The sequence below is a fragment of the Vombatus ursinus genome, unplaced genomic scaffold, assembly GCF_900497805.2.
Source record: "Vombatus ursinus unplaced genomic scaffold, bare-nosed wombat genome assembly UNPS02015175.1, whole genome shotgun sequence".
Taxonomy (NCBI): Eukaryota; Metazoa; Chordata; class Mammalia; order Diprotodontia; family Vombatidae; genus Vombatus; species Vombatus ursinus.
In genome coordinates, this window is record NW_020954953.1 from 2,586,068 (window position 1) to 2,612,465 (window position 26,398).

The 26,398-nt window shown below is 35.5% G+C and overlaps 1 protein-coding gene across 3 annotated transcripts in view; it reads left to right on the forward strand.

Moving 5' to 3' along the window:
- LOC114031509 (protein SCAF8) overlaps window positions 1-26,398 on the forward strand; it is a 209,883-nt gene that overhangs the window by 14,122 nt on the left and 169,363 nt on the right. For all 3 annotated transcript variants that reach the window (XM_027846628.1, XM_027846629.1, XM_027846630.1), the window contains exons 2-3: window positions 19,147-19,230; window positions 20,904-20,948. In XM_027846628.1, the coding sequence (XP_027702429.1) occupies window positions 19,147-19,230; window positions 20,904-20,948 (129 nt within the window). The remainder of the gene's footprint in view (window positions 1-19,146; window positions 19,231-20,903; window positions 20,949-26,398) is intronic.

Consider the following 26,398-nt stretch of genomic DNA (forward strand, 5'->3'; position numbering starts at 1 on the left):
TCCATGAGATCAAAACTATTTTCATAATAATACTAAGACTTTTAAATTTGCATTCACTAGTATGGAATCAAGCTTTCTTGGACAGTAGATTATTGAAATAATTACAGATTAGCTCTCTGTATGATAAATTCCTAAGGATTTTCCAGATTTTTTTGAGTCTGAAAATTTTGTTGGATAGTACTTAAAACGAATGTTCCATCAACTAAGATTTAGGGCAAGGTTATTTGCATTTATTATGAGATTTGTTTTTGTAAAGGTTAAAAATCAGGGCAAATAATCTTTTGTGTCTGTAAATATGAATAGGTTACGTGAAAAAGATAAACTAAAATCTAGAGCAAGTTAAGGCAGTAAAATTGAAGTTTTATTTCCTCTCCAACTTAACTCTTTGGCATAAGAGCTTGCAACTATTACTTGGTTCATTACTGTTTCTGAAAAAAACAAAAACAAAAAAACAAAAAAAACAACACTCTCACTTTTATTTAGCCAACAATAATTTCTGTAGCACCCTGTGTTTCAGTATGTAAATCTAGAAACCAACAGAGCATGACTCTGGTGTTATCTTTTTCTGAGGTGAAGCTAGTAACTTTTGTTTACTTCCTAGTACCTCCCTCTCCTTCTCAAGCCATCGTTAGCTGCTACTACTCCTCTGTGCTCACTGTGAAGACCCCTCAGCTGGGAGCTTTTTCTCTGAATTTTTTTTTTTAGAAAATTCCATGTCCTTTATTTGATAAATATAGGAACTTAATCATGGTCATTCATTTATATTTTTATATGATCATAATTATAGTCATGCATCTTTAATTATGTGTGCATATATGGGTGTATATACAAGCCCATTTATCTGCATGTATTTCCAAATTAAAATTTAAAAATTAGGATTTAGTAATAATTTAAAAATTTCCAAATTATTCCAAAATATTGTTACATTTTTAAAAAAATAAGCAAATTATAACATTGTTGCTAAGCAGATTAAAATTTTGCTTAATATTACTAGGACATTTACATAAAATATGAGCCCAATCCAATCCAATACACATTTATTAAGCACCCACTATAAGCACTGTGCACCTCACCATAAACCATCTGTGGCTACTAATTAACTGTAATGTTAAATGTGATAGGTTTAATGAAAGCCCATTTTGGAATAGAATCCAGATTTAAGAGATGCCCTGATTTATACAGTTTATATGATTAATTCTTGATTGTTACAAGCTCTTCTCATTTTGACCATTTTACCATTAATGCCAGAGTTAATTAAGGCAAGAAGGAAGGAAAAGTATGATTCAGGTCTATAAATTTTAATACTTTCATCTTTTACAAAATACTTGCTATTGAGGAAAATAGAATTATAGTATCATAGATTTCACACTTAAGGAACTTTAGAAAGACCAATCCCCACATTTGACAGATTAGGAAACTGAGGCCTAGATAGGTTATAGTCCTTTTCAAAGGTTGCACAAATTGTAAATAGCGGATCTGAGATTTGAACCCAAATATGTAAATTATAGTTACTAATCTAGTTGTTTGGCAACCTTCATATTCTCCTAAAAGCAGCAAAGGATTGGGGTTAGACACTTGAAGCAAACATGGAAGTAGTAAGAAGCTGTAGCCATTAGCTATATAAGGTGATATTAGAAAAGCACAGCAATGTGTGACCATTTTATTATGGGGATGAACAACACTAACCATTTCAGTAGTTCCTGAATTATATTGTAATATAACATTTAGTAATAGAAATTGCCTTGGCTTATCAATAAATTAGGTCCAGTGTATTGTGTGTTGAAGTTTATGTATCCTGTTAGGAAATTATATAGTCCATTTTAGAAAAATTTCCATCAAAAGCGGTTAGGGGTTTTTTGTTTTTTTGGTTTTTTTTGTTTTTTTTGCAAGGCAGTTGGGGTTAAGTGACTTGCCCAAAGTCACACAGCTAGTAAGTGTCAAGTATCTGATCTGAGACTGGATTTGAACTCAGGTCCTCCTGACTCCAGGGCCGGTGCTCTATCCACTGCGCCACCTAGCTGCCCCTGGTCAGTTCTTAAAGGGATAAGTTTCAGTTATTTGGAAAATTCCCAGGATATTTTGTTCTTGGATAATGCTGGATAAATAGAAACATTATAAGTATATTGTTAGGGGAAAGTCTGCAATCTGCCATCTTCTTCGCAGTAATAAATAAAGTAGAAAACAATTTAGTCTAAGCTATAACTTTCCCTCTCCTGAAACATAATAACATATCCCTTCTCTCTTTCCCCTCTTCTGCTTACCTTCTCTGTTCTCTCCACACATACCACCCCCCAAGTATAATCTTACAATCTAAACACTAGAAGTTTGTAAAGTCATGATTTATATGTATTTTTTCCCCCATGATGAAAATTTCTTAGTTCAATTCATAGGAAGGTTTGCCTAGGTTGAAGTCATATTTGAGGGCTTCTTAGTTACATTGAGCAGATGGTATAAATCCATACCTATGTTTTAGAAGTATGAGAAGGGTAAGGTTATTGAGGTTTTGGGAGAGAACATGATTTTTGAAGGATAGGTTACTTTGACAATCAGTACTTAAAATACTCTTTGTTTATTTCTTCTTAATCCAAATCCAGTGTCCTTATCTCAGAGGAAGAAGCGTCTTTCCTTTTCAAAGCTAACCAACCCCTATATTTGCATCCTAGATTCTGTACTCTTTTGTTTCTTCTGTGTTTTAGCTTCATTATTTTTTCTCATGAATTTTTATTCTGTCTTTTTTTTTTCTTTAAGACTGAGTCTCTCATCTTCCCAGGGTGAAAGTACAGGAGCTACTCACCAACCTGAAACTATTTTTGATCAGCATGGGTGAGCTTTGACCTACTCCGTTTCTAACCTGGGCTGGTCCCTCCTTGGTGACCCCAACTCCTGAGGGTGTCCGTATTGATGCTGAATTTAGTGTGGACACTCTTTTAACAGAACCCACGGCAGCTCAAGACTCCTGAGCCTAAGAGATCTGCCAGCGTCAATCTTTGTGGTAGCTGGGATCACATTTTTTTCAATGGCTTTTTATCTCTGCCTGCAAACACATATAAAAGAACTTTTTCTGAAGTGCTGCTCTTGAGGTGCTATCCTCTAATTGTTTTTATTCCTCTAGCAGATGTTTTCCTTTAGTCTATTTATTTCCTCTATTTTTTTATACCCTTGTATTCTTGTTCTCTCGAAGGCCTAATCTCCCAAGTGCAATGATATTTTCTCATTCTTCATTTTGCCTGACCTCTAGGCTTTGATCTGATGCTGATCAACCTCTCTTCTTTGAAACTTTGTCCTCCTGTGACTTTTTTATATTGAACCCTCCTGGTTCTGTGATAGATGGGGTAGTAGAGCACTGGATGTGGAAGCAGGATGAGTTGAATTTAAATCTGGCCTCAGAAACTTAATAGCTCCATGACCTTGGGCAAGTCACTTAACCTCTGTTTGCTTCAGTTTTCTCAACTGTAAAATGGAGATAATAATAACACATCTCAGGGTTATGAAGACAAAATGAAATAATATTTATAAAGTGCTTTGTAAACCGTAAGCACTATATAAATGCTAGATATTATTTATGAGCTTTCCTGTTGTTTTGTTTTTTTGTTTTTTTTTAACTTTCTGTTGATTCTTTTATACCTCCTTTGGCTTCTCTACACTGGAGTTTTTAAGGGTTCTACCCTTAACTCTTTTTAACACTCTCTTCCTTGTTGAATTCATTGTTCTAAGGCATTAACTTTCTCTTTTCATAACCTGGAGTCCACAAATTTGTTTTTAATATTTTGATCATTCTATTTCAATATACTGTACTTGTTTTCCTTTGTAATCCTATGTATTGTATGCATTTAAAAAAAAATTCTGAGAAGTGATCCATAGGCTTCACCAGACTGCCAAAGGAGTTCATGACACAAAAAAAGTTTGTGTCTTTTCAGTGCCTCCCCAGGTCTTCATTCCAAGCCTCAGGCCCAGCTTTTTAACTGCCTGCCAGAAATCTGTACCTGAATGCCTCAATGGTCCTTCAAACTCAGTATCACAAATCAGACTTAGGAAGCTATAGTTTTCATAGGTTCTGTAGTTGGAAGGGAACTTACAGGTTGGCTAATCTAACCTTCCTTCATTTTACAGATGAGGAAACTGAAGCCCAGGGTGGTGCCTTGTCCAAGGTAATACTAACTAGTCAGTCAGCAGACCTTTCTTAAGTTCTTACTATATAGCAGGCACTGTGCTAATGGAGGAGAAAACATGCAAATAACCATATTACAGACAAAATATAAATTTTGACAGAAGGTAGTCTCAGAGGAAAGGGCCTGGGAAGGGCAGGAACTGAGAATGGCCTTCTCTAGGAGGTAGGATTTGTCCTGAGTCTTGAAGGAAGTCAAACCATCATAGCTGAATGTAGAGTATTTGGTGGAGAGTAAAGTGAAAGAATGCTGGAAAGGTTCTAAGGGGCCAGGCTGTGAAGAGCATTTAAAGCCAAATGGGATTTTATATTTGATCCTCGAGTCAATCAGAGAGCCTCTGGAGTTCATGGGGAGGAGAGAGATCTGACATGGTCAGACCTGTGCTTTATGAAAATCAATTTGGTAGAGCTGTCTTTAAAACTTAGGTTTGGCAATTTAGAAAAACTATGGTATTTCAAAGACTTGATTTTCTTGGGATGCTTTTACTTTTTTAGAGACACACTCTCTCCTCATTAGTTACCCCACCCTGCTCCTTTTTCCAGTTTAAAACTAACCAACACCTCTATTTGTGTCTTAGATTCTATCTTCTCTCTCATCTATATGTTTGCTTCATCACTTATTTTGTCTCATGCATCTTTAATATCTGAAATCTTCTTAGCTGGAAATGTTTAGATTCCTAACTAATCTCTGGAAGCTTCCTATATCTGACATCAGGAATGGGAAACCAGTCATATTTACCTGATAGATGATCCTTCTCCCTGTAAAACCCCTGAATAGCATAATCCAGGTATTCCAGCACCTAAGAAGAAGTGACCAAGATGTCAGGAGAATGTTCATTATTTCCTTTCTTCCTTCTGCTATGGCCTAAAGATAATTTCACCTGAAGCCTCACACCTTTCCACTGGTTGAGTGCTTCCTGCCTCCTGTGGAGATTTTGTTGTACTCTTGTTCTCTGGCTCTGTTTTGGATGTATTCTTTGCCCATCCCTCATTGGCTCAAGTTAAGATACAATCCTCGTATGGGATGTCCCAAAAGTCTTAATGCAAGCAGGAGCATAAGGAGTAGGGTGTACATAGATTATTAAAACTTAAAACTGCACCAAGACTTTTGGGACACCCTGTATACTGCATGGTATAAAGGCCTATTGCTTTCAGCATTTATTGTCTGGTCTGCCTCTTGGAGAAACTTTTTTGAGGAAACCCCAAAAGCAACTTTAATATTTTGGGATATCACATCTTAGAGCTCCAAAACCATTATTCTTTTTACTGTAATATGCTATCTCATTTTGTTCTTAAAATCTATTTTTTTTGACTCCTTTTTTTGGGGGGGGGAGGTTGGGCAATGGGGTTAAGTGACTTGCCCAGGGTCACATAGCTAGTAAGTGTTATATGTCTGAGGCTGGATTTGAACTCAGGTCCTCCTGAATCCAGGGCCAGTGCTGTATCCTCTGTGCTACCTAGCTATCCCTCTCATGACTCTTTTTTTAGTCAATGGCAACAGCCTTGTCCCTGTCTCCTCAAAAGCCTTGTCCCATCTTAAGCTCTTCTCCTTTGCCCCAGATATATTGCAGCATCCTATTGCATATCATTTCTTTTGTATCTGTCCCCTCCTCCATATTGAATTTGCTACTCCCCTCCTTTAGGCCCTTAGTTCACCTAGATTATTCTGTCTCAAAACTAGTCTGCTCCTGAATCCATGCTGCTCATGTTAGCCAATTCTTTCTACAGCACAGCTTGAGTCATTTCATCTTCCTACTCAAAAACTTTTACTCCCCATCACTTAAGTAAAATTTAAGTGATTTTACCTGACTTACCTTTCAAGATTTGTCCTGCAGTTACATTTCTAGCTTTCTCTGTTACTATTTTTCTTTTAAAACACTCACTTCAACTAAATTAAGTGTTGTTCCCCAGGTGTCTTTTTTCTTTTCTCTTAACCCTGACTCTAATTCTCTATACTTTATATAAATGTATATATAATATGCTTTTTTGCATGTCCTTTCAAAGATTTAGGTAGAGCAACATCACAAAAATATAAATTTATTAAGAATCTCAGGGCAGTTAGGTGGCATGGTGGTTAGAGCGCTGGACCTGGAATCAGAAAGACTCATCTTCTTGAATTCAAATCCAGCCTCAGACACTTACTAGCAATGCGACCCTAGGCAAGTCACTTAACTGTTTACTTTAAGCTGGAGAAGAAAATGGCAAACTACTTCAATATCTTTGCCAAGAAAACCCCAAATGGGGTCACAGAGAGTCAGTCATGACAGAAATGACTCAACAATAACAAAAGAATCTGTTTGCTTTATGAATTTTCTAAAATTTTAATTTATTTTATTGATTATCTTCTTTTTTTACATAACCTTTATTTCCCAATATATTCTTAATTTCTCTTTCTTCCCCTCTCCATCCATCATGTTAACCTTGTCTATGATTGTATTTAGTGTTTCACACACATAGTTTCCCATCTCTTCAGTGAGGATGAGGAAATACTTTTTTATATCACTTCTTTGGAGTGAAACTTTGTCACTATAATTTGACAGCATTCAGTTTTGTTGTAATCGTTATACATTTCATTTTCCTGGTTCTGTTTACTTCCCTTTGCATAGGTTCATATAAATTCTCATCTTTCTTTCTATTTTTTATTCATAGTTTCTTTTTTTTAAAAAATTGATGAGTTTTATTTTATATTACAGACATTTACAGATTACTCACACTTTGTGAGAGGTCTCTTGTAACAAAGTAAAACTAATAATAATTACTTCATCTGAGAGTTCATGCAGCAGTTTGAATATGTAATACCCCTTTACATCTCTAGTAAAAAAAAAAGTTAGAAATCCATTTTCTTTCCCTTCTACCTGCCATTGAAAAATTTCTTGTAGCATATGACTCAGTGTCCATATAGGAAATGTATGTACAAATATGTACCTACACAGATGTGTATACACATACACATATACATAACACATACACATACACACATGTGTATTTGCACTGTAGTTGTATTTTGTCGTTGAATTGGGTAGCATATTTTATCATTGGTCCTCTGGAATCAAGCATGGTCATTGTATTGATCATAGTTCTTAACTTCAAAGTTGTTTGTTTTTACAGTGTTGTGTAAATTGTTCTCCTGGTTCTTCTACTCACTTCATTCTTTATATTTTTTTAAAAGTCTTCAAAATTGTTCATTTTATAATATGGATGTCATAGTATAAATTGTTCTTCTGATTCTGCATACTTTGCACTCTGTCAGTTTATGTAAGTCTGTATCTTTTAAAAAATCATCTATTTCTTATTTCTTATTGCACTGTATTACTCCACCACAGATACTAAAATAATCACAAATTATTCAACCTTTCCTCAGTTGTTTGATGTCCTCTTAGTTTTCAGGGTTTTTTGCCACCACAAAAAGAGCTGTTATAAATATTTTTGTAAATAAAGGACCTTTTTGCTCTTTTCTTTACTCTGGGTATAGACCTAACAGTAGTATAGTTGTATCAAAGGCTATCATTCTAACTTTTTGTGTATAATTTCCAGTTGTTTTCCAGGTTGTATCTATGAGTAGGAGAAAAATGCATGACCAACAAAGAATAGAGAGTATTGCAGAAGATAAAATGGATAATTTTGATTATATAAGCTTGAAAGATTTTTGTACAAACAAATCTTAATAAAATTAAAAAGGGAAGCAGTTAACTGAGAAAAAAATCTTTGCAGTAAGTTTTTCTGAGATCTCGTTTCCAAAATACATAAGTAACTGATTCAAATTTGTAAGAAAAAAGAACCATTCCCCAATTGATAAATGGTCTAGTGAAATACATGAACAGACAGTTCTTACAACCTATACTATCTGTAGTGTTAAAGGATCCCCTAAACTTGTCTTTTGGGTTGCCATATTTTCCAGAAACATTGGACCCAGAGCATGCAAAGGCCCCAAAGTGTCAAGGACAAAGCCGCCCCCACCCCACCCCAGCTGATAAAATTTCTTGTTTGTACCCCAAGCTGAATTTCCTGTGTGTCCTTGGGAGGCAAGATACGCAGTAGCCAGTCTGTGCAAATGCTTGTACAGCTTTGCAGATAATTGGACCCTCCTATCTTCATAGTCTAGCACAGGAGTGGAGAACCTGTAGCCTTGAGGCCACATGTGGCCCTTTAAGGCCTCAGGTACAGCCCTCTGACCTTAGGAGTTGTTATATGAAGTTTGGATTCAGTCAAAGCGCCACACTTGAGGACCTAGAGGGTCACGTGGCCTCAAGGCTCCTGGTTCCCCATCCCTAGCTGGCAGTTCCCAGGGGAAAAGAATGCAGCTTTTGCTTCACCTTGCTTTTCCCCTTTGAGAGTGGTTTTGTGCCCCCCCGCCCCTGCCTTTATTGTGCCTATCCCTTCATGTTTTCTCCTCCTTTTGTTGTACTGTCATAAATATGCAAGCTTCTGTTAGGACTGTGAACTCTTTGGGTTCCACATGCATGTTTATTTCTCTTGTAATAAACTTGGTTTTCACATAAGTCTTATGATGTTGTGATTGCCTGTTGACAGTAGCTAATATGAAAAGAAATGCCTCATTTTACGAAATGCAAATGAAAGCCATTCTGAGGTTTCATCTCACACTTTTCTATTGGCAAAGATGACAAAAAAGGAAAATTATAAATGTTGAAGGCTGTGGAAAAACAGGCACATTGGTCACTATTGATGGATCCATAAATTTGTGCAGCTGTTCAGAAAAGCAATCTGGAATTATATACAAAAAAGTTCATCATTTCTTACATTGCTTGCTTCTGTACTTTTGTTCATGCTAACTCTTTGCCATTCTGTCTGTTTTTTGAGTCTGGGTTTAGATTGTTGTTTACTGTATGAAGCCATTTCAGCCAATCAGAAGTAATTTGTTCTCCTTCTGAACTACCATAGCACATTTTACCTCTCATTATTTTTTCATATTCTACTTTGTATTATATCTGATCTGTTGCACTGTATTGTTAGTCTCTTGGTGGAAGCTTTATGTCTTAATTATTTATATTCTCCACAGCACCTTACCTTCCTGCTCCACATAGTTTCCACATATTAGGTACTCTTTAAATAATGATTGCAGTTGTTTTTTGTCTCCTCAACTAGACAGTAGATTCCTTTATCTATACCTCCCCTCTCCCAAAGTATTATTGCTTTGTATATAATAGGATCTTTGTAAAAATGATTGGAATTTCTATTCAAATGGAAATAAAATTTATGAGCCAAATAGAATTTGTAAAACTAAAAATTGTAGCTCTGTCACAATTATTAGTTTTATTACTGGTAATCCCATTTAATCACTGGAATATGGAGTGTGGTACACTGGAAAGAGTTTTTAATTTGGAGTCAGAAGACCTGGGTTCAAATCCTGCCAGCTCTGCCTTGGTGGCCTTGGATAAGACCCTTAACCCCTCTGACCTCAAGTTCCCATCAATAAAATGAATGAGGTGGACTAAATGACCTCTAATGTGCCCTGTAGCTATTATATGAAATTATTAACATTTTTGATGTAGCATAGTGTTTTCCCTTAAGTTTGTTATATTTCTTTTGTAGGTTTTAGTTTTCTCCAAGCCATATGAATCCCTTGCAGTTTTTGTTTCTTAATTTTTGGGAGATAGTGAACATTTAGTTTGAGAAGATATTAAAAGTTCATTTGGTTTACAGTCCTGTTGAGGGAGACAGTTTAAAATTCAGACTTTAAAGGAATTTAAGTAACTGGAACATTATTCTGAGTCTTATGTGTACTTTTTAAAACAACTGAATCTGTGATTTTCTTGATATAGACAGTATCCAATAAAAATACTTCCTCCATTAAAGTAGATCAGCAACTGTTCTGCCAACTACAGTTTTAGGCAGTTACTGGGATTGTTGAAAAGGTTGAGTTAACTTGCCACAGGTCACAAAGGTAGAAAATGGCAGAGATGGGACTTGAATCTAGATCTTTCTGATTTCAGGGCTAGTTCTCTGCTACTCTCTGTTGCCTATATAAAATATATTCTTTAAAACAGATTTTTGATTAATAAATCTCAGTGTTTATAGGTTGTGAGGGAAGTTGTATTTTTGTTTTGGCTTTACATTTTTTAAAAAATTAATTTATTTTAGTTTTCAACATTCATTTCCATAAACTTTTGAGTTTTAAATTTTCTCCCCCTTCCTCCCCAAGATGGCATGCAATCTGATAGAGGCTCTACATACATTCCTATTAAACATATTTTCACATTAGTCATGCCGTAAAGAAGCATTAGAACCAATAGGAGGAACCACAAGAAAGAAGAAACAAAACAAAACAGAAGAGAAGAAAAAAAAAAGAGCAAATGGTATTCTTTGATCTGCATTTCAACTCCATAGTTCTTTGGATGCAGATAGCATTTTCCTTCATGAGACTTTTGGAGATGTCTTAGATCCTTACGTTGCTGAGAAGAGCTAAGTCTTTCAAAGTTAGTCATCACACAGCGTGGCTGTTACTGTGTACAATGTTATCTTGGTTCTGCTCACTTCACTCAGCATCAGACCATACAAGCCTTTCCAGGTTTTTCTGAAGTCTGCTCTCATTTCTTGTAGCACAATAATATTCCATTACATTCATATATCACAACTTGTTCAGCCATTCCCCAATTGATGAGCATCCCCTCAATTTCCAATTCTTTGCCACCACAAAAAGAGCAGCTATAAATATTTTTGTACATGTGGGTCCTTTTCCCGTTTTTATGATCTCTTTGGGATACAGCCCTAGAAGTGGTATTGCTGGGTCAAAGGATTTGCACATTTTTACAGCCCTTTGGGCATAGTTCCAAATTGTTCTTCAAAATGGTTGGATGATTTCACAACTCCACTAACAACGCATTAATGTTCCAATTTTCCCACATCTTCTCCAACATTTATCATTTTCCTGTTTTGTTATGTTAGCCAATCTGATAAGTGTGTTGTGGTACCTCAGAGTCGTTTTGATTTGCGTTTCTCTGATCAGTAGTGATTTAGAACATTTTTTCATATGACTATCGATAGCTTTAATTTTGTCGTCTGAAAACTATCTGTTCATATCCTTTTGGCTTTAAATTTTGCTTATATCGGTGGTTGTTATATTTGGTTGCCCAGTAGGGGTCCACTGACACTATGTTATTCTGTGGTGCAGTGTATTTGTGTCTAATTAATTGCTGACTGGTGGGCTTTCTTGATTCAGAAATGTTTGAGGAAGATTTAAGGATTCACAGCAACATCTTTTAACTGGTAATTATTCCAGAGTCCTTTTCTCAAATGGGTCCAGTCAGGGATTTTGAATTTGTCCTGGAATAAATAACTCATAATCCATTAATTTGTATTTGCTTTCCTTGGAAAAGTCTTGAATTATCAAATATTTTTTAAAGAAATACATTGACGCATTGAACTTGTAGCCTGCCAAAACCTTTGGATTTGTGTATTTCTGTGTAAGTATGTATGTGGTAGACTGCTCTTTAGCGAAGATTTTCCCACTGTATCCCCTGAAATTGAAATTATGGACCTATGCCACACTTCTACATTTAGCTGTAGTTTAACATGCTAGTATTTTAAGGTCCTGACTTTGTCACTCAAAATGTTAGCTAACCCTGTTAACTGTGTCATCTCTAAATTTAGTAATTATACTATCTATTAATCTCATCCAAGTCATTGATAAGAATGTTAAATAACACAAATCTGTGGAGCCCTTCTGGAAAGTTTCTTTCCTAGTTGATCTTACCTTCTCTTGCTGTCTGGCCATTCAATCTGTTATGAATCCACCTAACTTTTCCTGTTGTCTTAACTTACTCTGCTTTATCTTGTTCATAAGAAAGACATGAGGAACTCTTTCAAATTCTTTGCTAATATCAGTTACAGTATTTCACTGGTTTACCAGTATGGTAGTACTTTCAATAAAGGAAGTGAGCTTAGTTGGCTTAGCCTGTTATTGATGAACTTGTGTTCAATACTTTCTTTGGCAGAAGTGCGCTTTTAATAATACATTTTAGAATATTGTTGGAATCTAAGCTCACTGGTCTGTAGTTTTCAGACTCCATTCTTTTCCCTTTTATTGCACCTCAAACATTTGTACTCAAATCTTCCGTATTTTGGAGTTTTTCAAAGATTGCTATCAATGCCCCAAGAGTCATCTTTGCCAATTCTTAACAGTACTTTGGAGTAAATGTAATTAATCTATAATATAATTCTTACCTGGTGGCTTGAGTTCATCAGGGGTAGTCAGGTATGCATTCTTTTTCCTGTACATTCTCTGTGTGCTTTCTGTTTTTACATAACATTTATTTATGACTAAATCATTCCCAGTGAGATTTTCTTTTAAAAAAAGAAATTAAACAGTTAATCAAAACCAGCAAACTCATGAACCACATGTGACCATTATCCAGTCAGCAAACATATATTATGTGCCATATAGAGGCAGCTAGGTGATTCTGTGGATAGAGTACTGGGCCTGAGTCAGGAAGACCTTAGCTCAAAGCTGGCTTCAGATACTCACTAGCTTTGTGACTCTGGGCAAGTTACTTAACCTCTGTTTGGCTAATCCACTGGAGAAGGAAATGGCAAACCATTCCAGTATATTTGCCAAGAAAACCCCAAATGGGGTCATAAAGAATGGAACACGACTGAACAATAATAAATATGCCATATATTGGAGTAAGCTTGTAGGGGTACAAAGAAAGGCAAAAACAGTATCTTCCTGCCCTCAAGGAACTCACATTCTAATAGAAGAGACAACATGCAAATAACTGTACATATAACATATACATAGTGTAAGTGGAAGGTAGTCTCAGACAGAAAGCATTTGTCGGGGTAAGGGTGGGAGCAGAAACTTAAGAAAGGCCTGCAGAAGGTGGAATTTGAGCTGAGGCTTGAAGGAAGCCTGTATATGCAGTATTCCACCTCCGTTGTTCTCCACTTTTGTAATTAAGAGGCGGTACATTTTTCAACTACAAAGATCATAGATGTTTTCCTGGAATTCTTTGTATTTGTAATTCCTTATGGTTCAGTAGTATTCAATTATGTTTATATATTAAATTATTGATTCTTTGGACATCTAGGTGCTTTCTTAATGTTGTCTTATTCTTCTTTCCTTTCCCATACCACATCCACTTAGTTGCCAAATTTTATTGATTTTTCTTTTGTGACATCTATTGTATTTCTAATACAATGGTGCCTAATAGTGCCACCCTGCTAGTTCAGGTCCTTATTCCCACACATAGGCTGTACCCTCTGAATGGAAAGAATGCCTTCCAAAACTTGATTTTGAGGAGGACACCCAGCCCAGCCATATCTTCATTTCCTACTCATTTGCATGAGCCAGGCACCACCTTCCCTCATATTGCCTCCCTAACCATCCAGCTTCCTTTTGGGTATAGTCTTCCCTTATTAAATTTTAAACTTTTTGAAGGCAGGAAATGTGGCACTATCTTTCTTTTTTGGGATTTGTATCCCCAGGGCATAGCACAGTACCTGGTACACAGTAGTTACTTAATACATTTTTGTTGACTGACTACCGGAAGCATTACTCTAGATTAGGTGTTCTTAACCTTTTGTGTGTGTGTGTGTGTGTCATGGACCTCTTGACAGTCTACCAACGTGTATGAACCCCTTCTTAGAATAATCTTTTTAAATGCTAAAATAAGATACATGGGATTACAAAGAAAGCCAATTATATTAAAAAGACTTATGAAAATATTTTTTAAAAGTTCATATACTCGAGAAGAACCCTTGCTGAAGGTCTTTTTATATTTCATTAGGGGCACCAGTGTGGAACTGTGGCTCATCTATTATGTGTAACTAGCCTACCTCTTTTTGTGGTCATATATTTCTTGTAAATTATCTCTTATGCTACCACTTATTGAATGTCAGTTATTATTTGGAATATGCTGCAGTCTACTTGTACCCACCAATTGTTTCTCTACTCTCCATTCTTTAGATTACCTGAAGTTTGGGCATGTGTGCAACATTACCCAGAGATTTGAAGGGTGGGGTTGGGTGGAGGTGAGGAGTTGGGTTGACCTGTCTTGGAACTCTGAAATTCAGACAATTTATAGTCTTAATTGCCTGAGGCACTGAGAGATTAAGTAATTTCCCAGGATGGCTACCAAAGTGATATTCCTTGAGCACAGGTCTGGCTGGTACTGTCACTCTCTTACTCAGTAAATTCTATTGACTCCATTACCTCTACCTTAAAGTAAAAATTTTCATGTTTAGCTTTTAAAGCCTTGTACATTTTGGCCCTAGCCTATCTTTCCAGCTTCACTGGACATAACTCCCCCTTCCATTCTCTGCAGTTCAGCCAGAATGACCTTCTTTCTGTGTCTCAGACATAGCACTCCATCTCTCGTTTCCATGTGTTTATTCTAGCTATTCCTTGAGCTTGCACTGCCTCCTCACCACCACCTCATAGAAGTCTTCACTCCTTCAAGACTATAACACCTTTCCTTTTTCCTCCAACCAGTAGTCCTCTCTTTGCTTAATTTTCTATTGACTTATATGCATACTTACTCATCTTTATAAAATTCTTTTGAGATTAATTTACACACATGATGCTATTGTTGATGAAAATGATGGGACAAGCAAGTTTGTACAAATAATTTTCTGCAGCAGACTGCCAGATTGATGTTTCTAAAATCTTCATTGGCTTCCCATTCTTACTGAACAAAGTCTGAACTCTGTTGCCTGGCTTTAAGGTGTTCATGTTCTAGCTCTGACCTTGCTTTCCGGTACATTTATCTACATAATCTCTTTGCTCTAACACTCGTAGTCCACTTATTCCCTCAATGTCATGTATGTGCTTGCCTCTCTAATACAGTGTTAGCTGAAATTTATATCTGTGTTTTACAAATGAACAAATTGAGGCTCAAGTTTGCATTGATAGTTTAGACTTCACCTGAGAATGTTTTTCATGACATTTTAATAATCCACAGGATGGAAGTAACACTACAAAATTGGATCTTGTAATCTTTTTTCTTCTTAAACTTCCCCAGAACCGTAAATTGGATTTTTCCACTCATTTATGAATATTGAAATGATCACTTTGTAACTATTTGTGCTTATCTCTCTACTAGGATTTTAACATTTTATAGAACAAAGCACAGTACTTAAATTTTTTTTTTTGAGGTAGGTGATCTTATCTACAAAAGTAATATAGATATTTATCTATCCCAGTGTAGCATTTGCTAACTAACCACTCTTGAATTTGTGGATAGTGAATTTCTCTCTGTATATTGTATGGTTTGAATTTAGTTCAGTGGTTGCTTTTTTTTAGCTTGTTTTGAATAATGGAGAAGATGGGCACATGGGCTTTTGAATTTCTCTGAATCTTAATGCCTCAGGAATTGCATTATTCTGGACTTTATCATTGTACTGACATACCTCACATCCTTCCAGGTGACTTCTCAAGCTTTTTTTCATTTGTCTGAAGTCATAAGATAGTTTTTATACAAATCAAGAAGTGGGATATTGAGCTTCCTTTAGAGTGATTGAGGTAGTGTTTTTAAAACCTTTTCATTTTGATCACCTATTTCTTACAAATTTCTCTGCCCTTAAAAAAAATTCTGTTTGATAGTCTGGTTGCGTCATTACCACGTAATTAACCATGATTTTGATGTTTATGATAGGCATTTATTAAATACCTAATATGTAGTAGGCACTGAGAAGATTTAAGTAGAAAAATGAGGCAGTTTCTTATCTAAAGGAGAATCTATTGAACTAGATGCTGCATCTTGGTTTTTTAAAAAAAGCTTTATCAATAAGAGATTGAGGCAGTTAGGTGGCACAGTGAATAAGAGTACTGGGCCTGGATTCAGGAAGACTCATCTTACTAAATTCAAATCTGGCCTCAGAGGTTTACTTGCTATGTGACCTTGGGCAAGTCACTTTAATCCTATTTGCCTCAGTTCCTCATTTGTAAAGTGAGTTATAGAAGGAAGTAGCAAACCTCTCCAGTATCTTGGCTAACAAAACCCCCACACGGGGTCATGACAAGTCAGAAATGACTGAAGCGACTGAATAGCAAACAACAAAAAAAATGAGATTGAGAAGCTGAGTCCTAGAAAGCCTAAGTGACTTATTTAATGTCATCTACGTGATTAGTTGTTCAATAATACATAGAGAAAGAGACTTGACTATAGATGCCAGTAATATCCCCATTTGCTAAAGAGGGTAAGGTCTCCCAAGCTCTGGTATAGAGTGAACATTCTTGCTTGTCTTTTCTATTAACTTTTGTTAAATTTAGAATATTATACTTGAGACTTAATTTCTGATAAATCTTACCAGCTTTTAACATAGATGATGTACACTTGACAAAAAGAAAGGCATTTTCTTTTAGTTCTTTTTTAATTTGAATTTTCATATGAAATATATTGATATTTTGTCAACTCTGTTTTGAGAGAAAATGTTTTGAGTGTAGATAGAAATAAGTACTTTGCACAATTTACAAAATAACATAACTTCTTTGAATTCTTTCCCTCTTCGTGTTTGTTTCTTTATGTATTCTTTTGTGTGCTACAAACCCTAACTGTATTATTTGTTAAGTTCATGAAATCATTTGAAATTAAATTTAGAACTCTGTATTGTTCCTTGAAAATGTACAAAAATGCAATGATGTTTTTTGTCAAACCTTTCAAATTTAGATGGCAGCAAAATAATAGGAGTTTTGGAAAGTGGCAAAGTGTTTCCAGCTAGATGGGGCAGAATAGGTAGGGTTAGTTTTTTCTGTTTATTGGGAAACAGATGGAAAGACCAAAGTGTTCACTAAACATATATTAAATATTTTCTTATCTAAGCTCCTGCATATTAAGATTTAAATGATAGTGGTTGTATATTCATTAATGCAGATGAAGAAAGGAAGGTGGGGCTTACTTATAGTGTACCATCCTTTTTGTGGCCATTTTAGATAACGAATAACATGTAAACTATTGGCTTTTGAATTTCTCATTTTTATTTTTTTGGGGGGCGAAATTTATAACTTTACATGTAGGACCCATTTAAAGAGAAAGGATATGAAATTCAAAGTTTGGGAAAGTCTGAACTGTTTTCTTCAACCCATGGTTTCTCTCATAAACATTAGGAAGTAAGATAACTTGGAATCATTGGCACATGAAAGGGATATGATGAACAAAATTATTCATGTATTTTTAGTTAAAAATATACCTGTTTTTGCATCTACAAAAGCTCTAATTTAGTAGTCATGACACTTTAGTATGTCCTGGCAGTGATAAAAGACACTTATTTACTGGTTTTTGTTTTTCAAGGAAAATGAGAATAAAATATGTTCAAATGTACACTCCAAGCTTGTATATGGGGGAACGAGTGTCTGTTGTAGTTAAGAAGTGAATGCTATAATCAAGGTAGATAGAAATAAACAAAGCTGGAAGGAACTTAGTCTCCCTCTCTTATTAAAATCCCAGCAACAAAACAAAAAAGTTAGTCTTGTTTTGGTAGAGGAATAGAATTTGAAAATGTAAAAAAGTAACTTGGAATCCCTTCTATCCTATTGAGGCACAGAGAGATTGACATGACCAAAGTAAAATGTCTAAAAAGTAACAAGGCTCCTAAATTACAGTCCTTTACCTCTTTGCATTATATGCTGTTGTCATTATTCATTAGGCAGTCACTGATCAGAAATTCATTTATGTCTGAGAGGCATGGATAAGCCAGGAGTCCCAGTCAGGAGGTTAGTTAATAAAAGGGCAAGGTGTGTGAGTACCAGAAATCTGAATTAATAAACCAGAGTCTAGTCAAGGTTATCTGGAAGGAGCAGATGATTTATTGGATCTTTATTGTATATGGAGTCAGGACATTGTTTAAACAAATGCCAGCTCTATTACTTTACTATCTTTGTAACATTAGATTAGGCACTGAATTTCTCAGGACCTCAGTTTTCTCATTTGTAAAATGAGGAGTAGATTTAATCATCTCTTAAGATTTTCAAGCTTTGTATCTGTGATGCTACTTCAGGTCAAGACAGAATCCTAGAGAACAGCTCAGGTCAGAGTTTAGTTCCAAGTATGTAGATCAGCAAAAGTATGAATGAACAGATGGGTAGCAATCTTCTAAGTAGGAATATCTAATAAATGTCTTAAATATTAGGCTGGAGGGATGAAGATCCCAAGCTGGAAGTTTGGGGAAACACACAGACTCAGAGGGGCAGACACAGAGGAGAGATCACAAACCTAGGTAGACAGAGAAGGGACTAAGTGGTAGTTACAGAAGACCAACAGTAAGAATGGCCCTGATCTTAACCCAGTGGTTTTTGAGAAAAGCCTGATCACAGGTTGTGCTTAAGGCCAGAACTAGGATCAAATAGTGTGATCTGAAACCCTAAATGCAGACAACTGAGCTGAGCTTCCAAACAGTTTCTAACAACTATGCCATGTTGTCATTGTGGTTAAGCTATCTGTTGGATAGCCAAGAAGTTGACTTAGTGAATGGTAGATAAAAAAGCACCTGGTGAAATCCAAAACACATAGTCTCTCAACAAATGAATTTTAATGTTTATTTTGGAAGGACTTAGATGAAGGTTGTGGTTTGATCAAGTTTTATGTCACTATTCATTTAAATATGTGAGCAGAAAATTTATGACCATATTTTTCAGTATCATAAAGGAAAATAACACAAAAGAAAATTTATAATCATATTTTTCGGTATAACACAAAGGAAATATTCTACATGGGGGAAATAAGTAAGTGAATTCTGAATATTTAAAAAAGATTATAGCTCAGAATTATTAGACTTAAGTTGAATTCTTCATCCATACACATTTTTGGTCAAAATTTTTTAGAGGCATAGTTTAGGTCTTGGGCAATTTAATACTTTACTCTATAAAAAGACACCCTTGTGTTTTAGTTGAAGAATTTCTCTTAACAGAAGCAGCATTTTAATTTAAGTAGGGTATTGTCAGTAGAAAGATGTCTGGCATTTACATAAATTTTATCACTTTTGCAGGATTAGTCTTGCTTTGTATTTAAAGACATGTTCTTTTTCTTTAGCTCTATTCCCTGAATGACTACAAGCCACCTATTTCCAAGGCTAAAATGACACAGATTACTAAGGCAGCCATCAAAGCTATTAAGGTGAGAAATCAGTAATTTTTCTTAAACTACTATTGTATTTTCAAAAGAAAAGATCAGTCTTTACAACTGAGAGACATTTTTGTTCCCTGCATATGTACTTCATAGAGATATATACTACTAAGTTTATATGATATCTTAGAAATTAGCCTAGACTTCTGGGCAGTTACGCCTTATTGGTTTGAATATAGGCTATATTCCTCTGTGACTTCTTTGAAAGGAAAAAAAGAATACGCGCGTGCGCACACACACATATATAAGTATTCACTAAAAAAAATGATAGTGATTTTAGACTGCCCTCAGGTTTGCTACTAGCTAGGTTTGGGGAAAAGTACTGCTTTATATTCAGACCACCATGATTGTTAAACTTGAAAAAAGCTCTAAATAGGAAGTTTAGAGTTGTTGGGATTGGGTTGAACAGAACATAGTATTTGTAAATCAGTAGATTGATTATGGACACTTGATAAGTCTTCATTAGAACAATAATTATCCAAACACAAAATGTTTACATTGTTTTCTTTAAGATAGTTTACATATTCTTAGATACAGGGTGTCCCAAAAGTCTTAGTGCAGGTCTAAGCTATATCAAAAAAAAAAAGAACACCTTAAAACTGCAGGAGGCTTTTGGGACATCATGTATAAGAAGCTCCCATTTATCTTGGTTTTTCAAAAAGCCCAAATAATCAGATTTTTTTTACTTTTTGCATTGACCTTATGAGAGAGCAAGACAACCAAACTGGTATCAAGTTGTTTTTTTTTTCTTCTAAAAAGCAATCTGTAGGGTATGCCATAGTATAGTTGTATAGTTATCATTATAGCCTAAGAGCCCTTATGTTCTGTATTTAAAATGTAGTAGTCACTGATGTTCATAAAGAAACTCTACTCTGGAAGGAATCCAGAAGCGATTTTGGGTTTATCAAACATTTTCCATAGTTTTAGTGTTAACTTTATTTTTATTGTATTTTAATTCTTTTAAATTGCAGGTTTTCCTCTCCGGTACAATGAGGGGTTTGGGGTAGATGCCCTTCTTGCTCCAGCAGTTTTGTAGTTTTAATAATGACATGGTTTATATAGAAACTTATGAATTTATTCAAAGAGATTTAATCTAATTCCTCCACTTCTCCAGTCATTCCGCATAAACAGAATTATATTATTCCTTTTTTTTTCATGATTAGGTAAATTTGATTATTTTAATACAAGAAGCATTTTTTTTTTAAACTTTTCAAATTACTTGTTTAACAGCATTGGTTTGTTTTATACAATTATTGGTAAAAGGGAAGAAACTTTTTTTTTTTTTTTTGGTGAGGTGATGGGGTTAAGTGACTTGCCCAGGGTTACTCAGCTAGTAAGTATCAAGTGTCTGAGGCTAGATTTGAACTGAGGTCTTTCTGACTCCAGTGCCAGTGCTCTCTCCATTGTGCCACCTACCTGTCCCAAGGGAAGAAACTTTTGAGTGTTTTCTTTTTGTTAAGAAGATCAAGTCCTTTGTAAATGCTAATTATCTCTATCTCTTTTAAAGAAGCTCTGTTATAGTTAAGTAATATAGCTGATTATCTGTTGAGGCACATAATAAATTGACAGTTTTGAATATTTAAGCATAAAAGTGCCGTACACACACACAGTTTGCACTTTAAGAATTATATCTTATTTACAAAGTATTATTTCTTTTGTTTTAGTTCTATAAACACGTGGTACAGAGTGTTGAGAAATTCATTCAAAAGGTAAGTATTTGATATGTTATGTAAATAAGTTATAAACATATTGAAATTAGCTGTAAGTGATTTTTTGATATAAAGCATTAACACAATTTTAATTTATATGCAGATCATATAACAGTTTAATTATCCAGGCAGTGTTTAAAAGGGAGAAGTAAAATGTATCAGTTTTCATGAAACAGCTTAGTGTAGTAGAAGAGCATCGAACTTGGTGTCAGGCAGTCTTGGGTTTGAATGCTGTGTCTCATACTAATCTGATTGACAAGTTATTCAACATATCCAAAAAATAACTCATCATCTTTCCTTCTAAACTCACCCCTCTCCCTCAGTCAGTTAGTCAACAATCATTTATTAATCCCTATCCTCAGAAAGCTCATATTCTAATGTGGGGAGCTAGCACACACACAATTATGTATAAACAATACATATAAACACAGTATAAATGGGAGATAATCTAAGAGGGAAGGCACTATCAAAGGAAAAGAAGGAGGGAGACGCTCTTGGAGAAGGTGAAATTTGAGCCAATTTCTTGAAGAAGGCCAGTGAAGCTAGGAGGCAGAGGTAAGGAGAGAGCATTCCAGGAATGAGAGATAGCTAGTGAAAAGTTGCAAGGTTGGGAAATAGAGTGCTGTGTTCAAGGAATAACAAGAAGGTTAATACAGCTAGATTGTAGAATACGTGGAGGGGAATAAAGTGTAATAATACAAGAAAGGTAGGAAGCAGCCAGGTTGTGAAGGGCTTTAAGAGCCAAGAAGAGGATTTTATATTTGATCTTGGAGGTAATAGACAGCCCCTGGAGTTTATTAAATAGAAGGGGAGGGGGATATTGTCAGACCTCTGCATAAGGAAGATCAGTTTGACAGCTGAGTTAAGTATGGACTGGAGTGGGAAGAAATGAGGCAAGGGAGACCAACCAGACTAATCCTGGCAAGAGCTGATGAAGATGAGAGGTGTTGTGAAAATTAAAACCAACATGATTTGGCAATAAATTGGTTATATAAAATGTGAGTGAAGAGTTAAGGATGGCATTGTGGTTGTGAGTCTGGGTAACAGGAAAGTAGGTACTGTCACCTCCACAGTAATAACAGAATTCAGAGGAGAGGAAGATTCAAGGGAAAGGTAACAAGTTCTGTTTTGTATATACTGAGTTTGAGATGGCTGTACCCCATATGGGGTCGGAGCCCACAGTTTAAGAAGCGCTGATAAGGGGTCATGAGTGGAAAAAGTTTAAGAATTCCTGCTATAGTGCATACAGTTTGAGATGTCCATTGGGGAGTTGGTAATGCCAAACTAGAGGTCAGGAGAGTGCTTACTGCTGGGAAAAATAGTTTAGAAAATCATCTACAAAGAGATGATAATTGAACTACTCATGGAAGCTGATGGAATCACCTAGCAAGCTAGTATAGAGTAGGGATTCTTGACATTTTTTGTGTTGGGGACCCCGTTAGCACTCTAGAGCAGCCCATGGACTCCTTCTCAAATTAGTGTTTTTAATAAAAATTCATACTTGAAAGAAATGCTTAATTTCAGTTAGTAAATAGTGAAAATAATGATATAATACTTTAATGGATCCCAAGTTAAAAACGCCTGGTATAGAGAGAAAAGAGAAGAGGGCCCAGGACAGACTGTTCTACACCCTTCAGGAAGCTCCAGTAAAGGAGACTGAGAAAGAGCAGACAAGGTAGGAGAACCAGGAGAGAGCGGCATCACAAAAACCAAGACAGGAGAAAGTCTCCAGGAGAGAGAGAGTCTCCAGTGTCAAAGGTTGCAGAAAGTTCAAGAAGAATGAGGATTGAGAATGGGCTATTAGCTTTGGTACTTAAGGTGTCATTACTAATTTTGGAGAGCACATTTTTAGTTGAAACATGAAGTTGGAAGTCACACTGTAGAGGTTTTAGAAGAAAATGAGAAGAGAGGATAGAGAAGTAGAGATATAGGAAAATAGCTTCTGGGGATGGACCATTTGAGAGGTTTTTTAAGGATGGGGAAGATAAGGGCATTTATAGACAGCTGGGAAGCAGTTAGCGCATAGTGAGAGATTAAATATTAAGGAGTATAGGGATGATTTTCTGGAGAAGATGGGATAGAAGAATTGGGTGAAGGGTGCATGTAATTTCTATCATTTTTCTTTAGGTCATTACCATCCTTTTAGTTGCCTAGATTTCTAACCTTACAGTCATCCTCAACTTTCATTATCCATCACTCCACCCCACCGCCCAGTCCAATCAGTTTTCAAATCTTGTTGATTCTTCCTTCATAGCATTTCTAGTATCCATCCCTTTCTCTCCATCTGTAGGGCAATCACCCTAATTCATGCCTTTATCACCCATTGCCTAGACTATTACAATAGCCTCCTAATTGGTTTCTCTGCCTCAAATTTCTCCACTTTCTATTCTGTCCTACTTTAGCTGCCAAAGTGATAGCCACAGATAACTGACGTGCACAGATTTGACCATGTCACCTTCTCTGCTCAAAAAGCTCCAATAGCTTCTTAACACTATTGGGATAAAATATAAATTCCTCTTAAAGCCCTTCATGATCTGCCTCTGGTTTATAGTTCTAGGCTTATTGCACATTACTCCTCTTCTCAAACTTGATATTTTAGCCAAAATGCTCTACCTTTTATTCCTTATACTTGACCTTTTATCTTATGCACTTCAACTCTACCTCTTAGGATTTCCTGTTTTCCTTCCAAGCTCAGTTCAAGTGTCATCTGTTTTGTATGATGACTTTTATGGTCTTCCTACCTGCTGGGGAGATCATGACCCTGTAATTTTTGTATATATTTTGTATATATGTATGTTTGTACACACATACCTACATATACACACATACATAAGCACACACACACACCCACACACACACATACATACATACATACATCATACATCTAGCTTTACTACAATGAAATGTAAACTCCTCAAGGTTCTTCATTTTGTTTTTGAGTTTTTGTCAAAAACAGTGCCTAAGACAATGCTTGGCATATAGTAGATGCTTAAACATTGGTTATTGATTGGTGATTTTTATTTTAATTCACTGAATCTGTTCCTTAATCTCTAATAAGTGGAGATAACTATCATACCTGCCCCCAAAAGGTTACTGTATGTGAACCTAGTTAGATAATGTATATAAAGTACTTTGCAAATCCTGAAGTGCTATAAATTGTCAACTACCACAAGGTAGGTAATTATAAGAAAAAAAATAGGCATTTGATTTTTACCAGTACTTTTCAGATTTATTAAGGCTATAATAAACATATATCTGGTGGTAGTGAACATTGATCATTTGATAAAGTGTACTTGTATCAATGTGGTGAGCTGTATTTTCACCTTTTGTCAAAGATATTTTAAGTTGTAGGCTTCTACAATAGTACCGCTTTTGAATGGAATTGAGTATAATATGACTCCAAATGAATTCTGTTCTGCTAAGTCATTTTATCTGATCCATCAGCCAAATATAACACTATTTGCTGCTTGTGATAGACTTAGCACATTTGTCTTCCAATGAAAGCAAAATGGGAGGAATATAATTAGAAATAATTCCATTGCAAGATTTCAGAAATGCTAATACTGGTCTGGGCACAGTGACAACAGTATCCAGGTGGTTAGAGCTATAAGTTCTCTGCTTTGGGTCACTTCCTGTGTTGATATTTTGACAGGCAAAGTAAGTACAATATTTCTGCCTCATGTCTTTCAGCTTTAGGTCCTTTATAGTTACATTCTAGGTGTACTATTAACTCCTGTACGTGCTACTCAGGTGCTGCCATATGTGAATCAAGCTGTGAATTAGGCTGTGATTTTAAAGATCTGCCCTTCAGCTGGAACTGTTTTTAGACATAGTATAAGTTCTGATGTCAGAAGACATCTGATATTAACTACAGTTATCCCTTCTACATTGCTGCTTTCTCTATCACAGTTTTGATATATCGCAGGACGGCATAAGAAATTAAATGTTAATTTTTGCAGAGTTTTGTGGAAGCCACAGACAACAGACGAAGACCAGCAGATGACACAGAAAAAGTTTAGAAACTCAGATATGCATAAAATATACATATAATATTGTATAATATCAATATATTTTATCTTTTAATACCATAATAATTCATGCTTCTTCTCTGATATGAAGGGAGGTCCAAAAAATTTTATGGGCATTTTTCAGATAGGAGGGTGGGAGAAAAGGGGTGTGTCTGACCCTCTGTAGTTCTGAGACTGTAGTCAAGTAATTTGAAGCTTTCTGTGCCTTAGTTTCTTTGTATTAAAATTGGAAGGAAGGAAATAAACAACACCTACAATGTGCCAGATGTTGTGCTAAGTGTTTTACAATTATTATCTCATTTAATCCTCACATTAACCCCAAGAGGAACTCCAATTATTCCCATATTAGAACTGGGGAGACTGAGGCAGGCAAAGGTTAAATGACTTGCTCAGGGTCACACAGTTACTAAGTACTTGTCTGAAGCTGTATTTGAAGTTGGTTCTTTCTGACTTGAGGCCTAGTGCTTGATATCCACTTCAGTGGATAATTTACCCTAACTTCATTTTGGAAAGAAAAAATGCTGGATGAGGCTATTGAATTTTTGCTCAGCACTCATTTAGACCAATTGCTTTCAAATATAAAATGTCAAGTTAGTAAGTTGTTATAAACGTTTACATGCTGAAATGTGTATATTGACAATTGTCCTTAGCTGTGAAGTCATCAGATTGTAGAAGGTTTTTTTTTTTGTTTGTTTGTTTTTGTTTCTGCTTTTTGGTGAGGCAGTAGGGGTTAAGTGACTTGCCCAGCGTCACACAGCTAGTAAGTGTCAAGTGTCTGAGGCCAGATTTCAGCTCAGATCCTCCTGCTCCAAGACCAGAGCTGTGCCACCTAGCTGCCCCCGATTGTAGAAGGTTTTATGATTGATAAGTTCACTTTAAATGATTTTGTCCTTTTATGTATATTTCTGTTTTTATTCTCACTAAAAATATCTCAAATCTGAAATGTAATAAGACCATGTAATAGTAATTCTATTTCTAAAACTACATTGATATTTTCCATTCTTTTGTATGTCTTTCTGTTTCTCTCTAGGTACACACATATATACATGTGTGTATTTTTAAAATTTTATTTCAATCACATTTAATCCTATAAATCATTGTTGTCAAGATGCTTTTTTATCATGTGTCAAATCAAATTTTTTCTCCTATTTTTAGGTCATTTCTTTTAGTTCAGCAAACTATATGTCTGCTGTTTATCAACATTTAAGCTAGGTGTTGGGGGTAGATACGTGGTTTAGACAAGGCATTAAACTTGTTCACTAATCTAAAAATCAAATTATAATACCGTAGAGTTTTCCAGGGTGAAGTTTCTTTTAATAGTAGCACAGGACTGCTTCTTTAATATTGCATCTTGGCATTTCAGTGAGTTTAGTATTATTCAGTCACAGAATCAGAGTTAGAAAGGACCTACCTTAGAATCTA